Source organism: Haliotis rufescens, unplaced genomic scaffold (assembly GCF_023055435.1).
Source record: "Haliotis rufescens isolate VD_foot unplaced genomic scaffold, xgHalRufe1.0.p SCAF_6, whole genome shotgun sequence".
Classification (NCBI taxonomy): Eukaryota; Metazoa; Mollusca; class Gastropoda; order Lepetellida; family Haliotidae; genus Haliotis; species Haliotis rufescens.
This window is the reverse complement of record NW_025964334.1, coordinates 41,519,435-41,527,338: the sequence shown is the minus strand read 5'-3', so window position 1 is coordinate 41,527,338 and position 7,904 is coordinate 41,519,435. Positions and strand designations below refer to the sequence as shown.

Sequence of the window (7,904 nt, the reverse complement as noted above, 5' to 3'; positions counted from 1 at the left end):
GGCGGTACTGACGCTCTGTTTACAAAAATGTGATCTGCAGCCTTACATCTGGTTTGATACACGTGATTGTGTCTTGTACTTTCGCTTCCGATGTCACAGTCCTGTATTGTCGCCTTCACACTTCCCAGTATCTGGTTACCAGGCGTCATAACTGGCGTTTTCCATGGCAATGAAACTTGGGTTGTTTAGACTGGACAGTAGCTGATATTCCAACAAGACTTTGAAAATATCTCCATTCATTTCCTTATAATAATCACCAGTTTTCATTTTCGCCTCTAAAACTAGCTCACATCCACCAATAAGCCCCAGATCATCGGTTCCGGCGTGCAAAACAATGACACGGTTGCCTTATCTCGTACTATATACCTATTAGTGATGTATTATTACAATATGTGTAATATAAATTTTCAGCTACTCAAAACATAGAGGACGTGGCAGGAAATTCCAATATTGTCCTGGGAAACTAAATAGCAGCACAAAATAATTGTTCTATTTCACTTTTTACTTGGCCATACAGAGATCAATGTGGTAAAATGACAGCGTATTTAAAATCTGACACATTGTTATAATAATTCTTGTCATCTCATCTGATCAAAGAAAAAACACGCAAAGAATCGTGACCAAGCATTTATTTTGAACAGTTTAATGAGACGTAGAACACCTCCGTGTTGACAGTCGCTAATGTTAAATAAAATAGAATCAAAGGGAAACAGATGAACATAACACAGTGAAAATAAAATATTTATGTAGTACAAGTAGAGTATCTAATTTGGCGAGCTAACTTGGTGAATAATCTAACGGCCCCTAGTCTGTAGTGTGGTATACAATGAAGCTAACTGATATACTCCCTTCAGTAGTTCAGTAGACTCAGTATGAATATGTGTAAATGGAAAGAGCGATATCATATCCCGGTAAGTATATTAAAACGAACTGAAAAAAGTGTTTAATGGTATAGCAAAAGGAGTGATGAATCCCATCACAGCCACACAGAAGGACCTGAATGGCACTCTTCATGTTTTATGATACACAAGAGTCTTGTCAAAGACTTGTGACATACTCCTTTAAAAACAGCCGCCGTACTGAATCCATCACCATCCGTTTCCTTCTTCGCCGACCTGCAAATAGAAGCATTTATATATACATTACACACACATTTGAACCTTACCTGAAGCAAAGTTACAATACGTCTCTGTTGCATGGTGTTGTTAATATAAGTTGTAGCAGGATCACTTGGGGTACATTATTTCTTATGGTGTCTTTAGTTGCCGTATACGGCGTCATATTAGGTTAGCAGAAAAATATTGGGCGAGACATGCTAACCTAATATGACACCGTACACGGCAATTGAAGACACCATGAAGAATTTATAATGCTCAAAAGTTTACACTATTTGGTATGTTCATCGCATATGTGATGTCAAAATGAAAACTAGACACTAAAAACAGTTTCAATGGTTCCGTTAAATTTGGCGTTTAACGCCGCATTCAGCAATATTCGTGCTATATGACGGCGGTTTGCAAATAATCGAGTCGGGAGCGGACAATCCAGTGATTGACATCATGAGCATCAATCAACGCAACTGGGATACGATGACATGTATCAACCAAGTCAACGAGCCGGACCACCCGATCCCTTTACTCGCCTTTTACGACAAGCGTCACCTATTCCACTCTGTGACAATTCAGTTTTTGTATACAATGTTTTACACCTTACCATTATGTGTTTGTTGTTCAGTTGTATTTTAAACGAAACTCTTGTCTAAAAATGTGCTTGAAAATTTGTCACAATGATGAAAGCAGGACCCTGATTAGTCTAAATACGTCAGCAGTGTTGTAGGCGAAACGCAAAATAAATCGTATTTGGTACGCAGATTTAACCTTCTAAATATATTGGTGATCGTAACACATTCCTATACACATTTTATATTTTCTGATTTTTTTTCAGTAATTCAACTTAAAATCGCACTTTTTTGTGACCTGGGAAGTTTTTCACAAAGGTTCTTGACATTCTTGACTTATTGTGACCAATTGGTGTCATTCCGGGAACAAGACGTGCCCCTCTAGAAGGTTTGCATATCGGCATATCAACACGAGAACTGCTTCACACAAGAAGTATACCCATATTCAACCCGCGTCTTACAGTAAAATGTAGCCGCTATAGCAGCGCTTGCGTATTCGTGTTGTCAAAGTATTGAACCTATCTGATATAAATTTAGATTCTATAATTTTGAAAACAAATTGGCAAGCAATAACACTCATTCATTTTTAGCTGACATGACTGAATGTGTCCTTTCATGGACAACGTTAACACATAGTATACACATTTCTTTATGTTTTCATTACAATAATTTTATGAAGGAATGTCATATAGGCTTGCCGTTATGGGTGGGGTGATCAGCTTGGGTAAATAGGTTGATTGCGTGCCTTCGAGCCAACGTGGCTTACAGTATAAACTACTGGTTGGCCTGGTCAAGTCTCGATTATGTACTAAAGTAAAGACATCTAGCTAAACGCAAAATATACGCTTCATATAAAACACAACAGCTTTGGTATAGTTGTAATTTAACTGAAGAAATTGTGTAGGAACAATATCGCTGCTTACAGGGTGGATAAGCCTGTATATCTCCCTTGTGTCAAACACAAAGGTTACAACACTTAGAACAATATCGCTGAATCCCACGTAATCTACGTAGGTTTTATTACTACTAAACTCTATAGAAATAAATAGGAATAAGTGGCATGGTTAAATGTACAAATTGTGTCCCAGGGCAACCAGTATCTGAAGGTTGTAAGCTACGTTACTACTACTCAAACATTTCGAAGATATCCGTAATGAAGTCATTTTGGAATTAGAATGATTGGACACAGTTTCGGGATAAGTTCATGCCAAATGTAAGTGCTTCCGTTGACAACCACATGCTTTCTGGTGCTGAGAAGAAACACATGCTGTCAAAGTTAACTGCCATATTAAAGCCGATCCATCTGTTGACTTGTCTGGCATTTAAGGATACATAAGGTAAGTAAATGAGACAATAACCTGTTAATACACGATTTGAAGTTTATATAACATGAGGGAAACTTATTTAAAAGTGTTAATGTCCTTGGAGTGATGGTTGATCATTGCTGGATCTCGTCGAGTTATTTGCTATATTATGGTAAGTGGAATGTGATCCTGACATTATATGAGGATTAAAGGAGAAGGAAGTTAGGGAAGCAGGGTGAACAGGACCACGTAGTGAATGGACAGACGGGTAGGTTATTATTGTTATCTACGTTACCGGTCTTTTGAGTCTCTTCTTATGACAGCATTGAAACAGAAGGCAATTGCTTTATCACATTAGCTTTGCTAATGATTGTACAGCTAGTTATATCATGTGTCAAACCATTTCTGTGGTCACATAACTTTATAAATGATGTAATAATAAAGAGGTGTTGTTTGTAGGTTGTTTTCATCTTCCTTCAATTCTAGGAGACCGTTGTATCACAGCTATCGGACTTCTTGAAACGTGTATGAGTTCAATAAAGAAGTGATATAAAGCCGAAGGCAAAATACAATTTTGTATTCTACCTGAAATCATATGTTATTTCACCACTAATGTTTGATATTAACATAACAATCACTTAGGTCACCGGTGTTATCTTGAGTTGTCATGTTCAGACACATGTTACTTTAACACTACTCATGCCTGAGTTCTGAAATGTTGGACGTAGACAACCCAGATACTGACTTTTGAATCTGAATATTTTGTTTATTAGAATTGGGCAAGTTTGGTGGGGAATGGGTGATATATGTACGTCACCCATTTAGGTTCTTTAAAACCGCTCATATGTATTGCTATAATTTTAAATTAACCATTTCTGTAAGTATTTCATGCTGATATGTATGCGAGATCGTGCATTTAGTGTACTGTGTGCTAGAGCAAGGGTTTTCTTTAACAAATTTCTCAATAATTCGTTTGCATATCTTCAATAAATATTTTGTCGAAATTCTTTTATTGTACATATAATTTGATTAACAAAGAGTTTGCCGCCGTGTTGATGGATCGCACCAAACGTTTGCTTGTTCTTTATTTTTTCACTTCAATGAAAGGTCGTGATATCGCTTTTAGCCATTGGTATTGTTGATTTTCATTATCCACAGTAACACTTTAGCTCTCTGCTCTTGCTTTAATGCAGTCGTCTACAGTGTTAGAAACGCCTAAAGGCTATTGGCATGCTTCGAACTGGTAGAGCTCTGTGAGAGGAAGCCAAGATGTTCAATGTGTCTCAGTCTGTGATTTGCAGACTTTGAAGCAGGTCTCTGCAGACACAAAACTTTAATAGTCGACCCCCGATATGGTGCCTAATGTGAACAAAACTAACCCATGATCGATTGTTAAGAAAACAGGCTTTAAGACAGCGAGCCCAAACAGCCAATCAAATCGCCATTTACCTGCCATCGCAGTTAAATTTACTGACCAGACGATTAGAATAAAAATACTCAGCGACAACGTGTTGTACCATTCACTCTGGACTTTAAGTTTTGGCGTGGACGTGTCTGGAGGCGTTCCAACGAACCTCATGCGAACGGCAGAGAGGATGGGTCTGTAATGGTATTGGGTTGTATCCCTATGACTGCGAGAACGTCACAGCATTATGTCCATGTTAAGATGGTCACTCAACAGTAATACGGAGACAGTACCATACTGGCACCAAAAGTTGTGTACGTCAACGTCAAATGTCACCCGAACGGTTAGCCGAACTGCGTCACACGCTTCACGAAGACACGCCATCAAATTGTCATTGGGAGTTTGATTTGACCATGTCACGCCGTATAAACCAATGTTTGACCAATCGCGAGGGCATCACCCATTATTGAACGAGTCATCTAAAAAAAATGTCGTCTTCCTTTATTGACCTCCGTTGTAAATGTCACGTTTCAAACTATAAAGGAACACCTATATGTATGGCCACTTCTCTTCCATTCTCGTTCAAATATTTCAATACAGCATACACTTTATTAATCATTTCAAAGTTAGCTCCCTCGCCTCTCGAACAAATTGAAAAATATTGAAATCGAACCTTAGGCCAACCTTATCAAGCACATCTGGACAACATGGGGGTCTCTATAGACGTGTGAACAGCCAGGATCGGATGTTGTGTGCCGCCCCGAGGACACATGCAGACTGACAAAATCAAACCGTATTCGCCGTCATCGAGATGGTCAGCCGGGATTGTTTTCGCGTATCGACTACTCTTGTCACAGTATTTCTTCTCTCAATATATACCTCAGGTAATATCATCGAAGATAAGATGAAGTATACAAGTGACATATTGACAAATCCACCACTCAGTATCATGGATGCGAACTTTTAACACATCTTCGTTTCCATATCGAAATCCGAACAGAGGTGGGGTACGCATGTTCTGTCCTTGTGTATCATTGCTAATAAATCTGTCAGGTGATGTTGAATCGAACCCTGGCCCATTTAGTAAGGATTGGGGTGATATGAACTCTGCAATTATCCAACAAATTAAAGCACCCGAAGATAAACTGTTAAAAGAAATTGGTTCAGTGAAAGAAGAATAACATTGCATTGAGCGGGCACTTAGAATAGGTCAACGTAGCACTGACAGACCACGGCCTGTGATCGCTAAACGTGTGCACTGGGAGGATAAGATGAAGTCTCTCAGTTTAAGAGATTCCCTTAGATCAGAGGGATGTTGCATTTCCAAGGACTTTACTTTGAAACAGGGGCAAGAATTAAATAAATGTAAAGACGAAGATCAATCTTAATATTACTTTTATAAAGGTGGTGAATTGTGTCGACACCCAAACAGGTTACGCATGCTTCAATCAATGTCTCGGGTGGGAGACGAGGTGGAGTCTCTGACACAAACAACAGTCCACCAAGGAACGAGGGGAGTTCGCGCCCCACTATCCGCAGTCGGGCTACCAGCTCTAGGGGCAGCCAGTAGGACCGTACTACCTAGGGGTGTGGCCGCGGCCCGTACCAAGACTCAGATGATTTAAAAAGTGATGACTCTCCTATTATAAAACTCTTATTCTTGCATATACATGTATCTGGATTGAAGACTAAATTGGAAGACACTGACTTTGTTTCATATTTACATTCATTTGACATTGTAGCTCTCACAGAGACATGGGTTCAGAAGTTTTAGAACAAGTTTTCTGATTATTTATCTTATAACAGACCAGGTTATAAGTTAGCAAAAACATGGCGACTCTCTGTTGGTGACATAAATTTAGGTATGGTAAGAAAACAGCTGAAAAAATATATGAAAGAAAGTGGTATTTACATTCTATTAGATATATTACTGTTTGGTATTGAAAATATATGTGCTGTACTGTTGTGCGTATGTACACCCACAAGGCTCAACCTATTATGATAAACGTGCTACTTCTAGAAATGGCGTACTGATGTTCCAAGACGAGCTCCTGGATATTTTATATCAGATCGATGACGTTTCATGTATTTTGAGGGGAAACTTTAACTCTAGGACTGGGACAGAACCCGATTTGGTGGAAGACGACATTTTGGAGTATCTTGAAGGTCGTGATAACTCGTCTTGGGATTTTCTGATAGATCATTTTGATTTACAGAGATATTCTGCTGATAAGATTTTGAATAAGTTTTGTAAATGTTTCTTTTACCTATGCTCGGTCTAAAATATTCATAGTATATATTTGTATGAATGGTCGTTAGTAGAAGATAATTGATAAGCAACCCACCTCCCACGGAGGTGCCTCATTAATATGCAGGATAACTCATTAATAGGGTAATTTATGCATGACGTCACAGGTTAATTAAGGGTCAACTGACCTGATGCAATCATGCAATTAATTACTTGACCCCACTCGTTAAACGTAGAACAAGACGTCACTGAAAACAAGATGGCGGACGTTGTCACGAACGCTAACGAGCGTCACGTGACCTCGGTTTGAATCTCGCGCCTGACCTACGTACCGGATCAAGTCTTTTCAAAAGGCAATTGTCAGACGGACAATAAGCGATGAATCGTACCGAGTACATCTATTGAAACCCTGTACCTACCGACCGTATGACATTTAAATGGAGTACCGCTTGAACAAACATCCTTTTTCAATTTCTAATAGAAAAAATACTATACCTACCGAGCTGTGTCCCTTGAATGAAGAACCGCTGGACCCAAAAAACAGAAGCACCCTACATACCTTCAGTTCACACAGTAGGTAAGACATCTAAATTATACGATGTAGCAATGATGTTATCTGGTTTATTAGAATCTTACACGTGTGTGTGTGTGTGTGTGTGTGTGTGTGTGTGTGTGTGTGTGTGTGTGTGAAGCTAAATCTTTTTTGATAATTTAAAGTAATCTGTTTCATCTTTGAATCTTTTACATCTCTATCTAGTTGTTAGTTTTTAAAAAACAAGTTCTAGTTTCCATCCAAATTATATTTTTTGAAATGAAAAAAACATATTTTGATGATGAAAAATTATACTTAGTTATCGTTGATTCATGATTTAAATTATATTTTCCAAAAATATTGTTTTCATCTGAAAATATATGCATATGCCCTATGGTGCCTTGTTTTGATTTCCTCTGTTTCCCAATAGTACCGCTTTACACATACATAGTCCATGTCGTTATTTTTTTTTTTATAATCTCGCTGGTCACACATCCATAATTTCAATGATCAAAGTCTTCAGCCACACTCGGTGAACACTAATTGAACCATCGTCAGAGATATGTGTAAACCTGGCGCTTTTTATAAGACCTGTTAAATTCCATAAGACATTGAAAAGATGCGATAAAGATCAGTCCAGACTGAGTCTTGGAAGCAGTTTCGAAACAATCGAGATGCTTACAGCCTACACAAGCCAGTCAAGCATAGATTTCGACGTCTACATGAATGAATGGTCC

The 7,904-nt window shown here is 38.5% G+C and overlaps 1 protein-coding gene across 1 annotated transcript in view; it reads right to left on the bottom strand.

The window, feature by feature from the left end:
• Nucleotides 1-612: 612 nt before the first annotated feature.
• The window catches only part of LOC124110742, a 76,251-nt gene continuing 68,959 nt past the window's right edge, over nucleotides 613-7,904 (bottom strand). Inside the window, exon 3 of the mRNA XM_046470111.2 lies at nucleotides 613-1,115. Within this exon, the coding sequence (XP_046326067.1) occupies nucleotides 1,039-1,115 (77 nt within the window). The 3' untranslated portion in view covers nucleotides 613-1,038. The remainder of the gene's footprint in view (nucleotides 1,116-7,904) is intronic.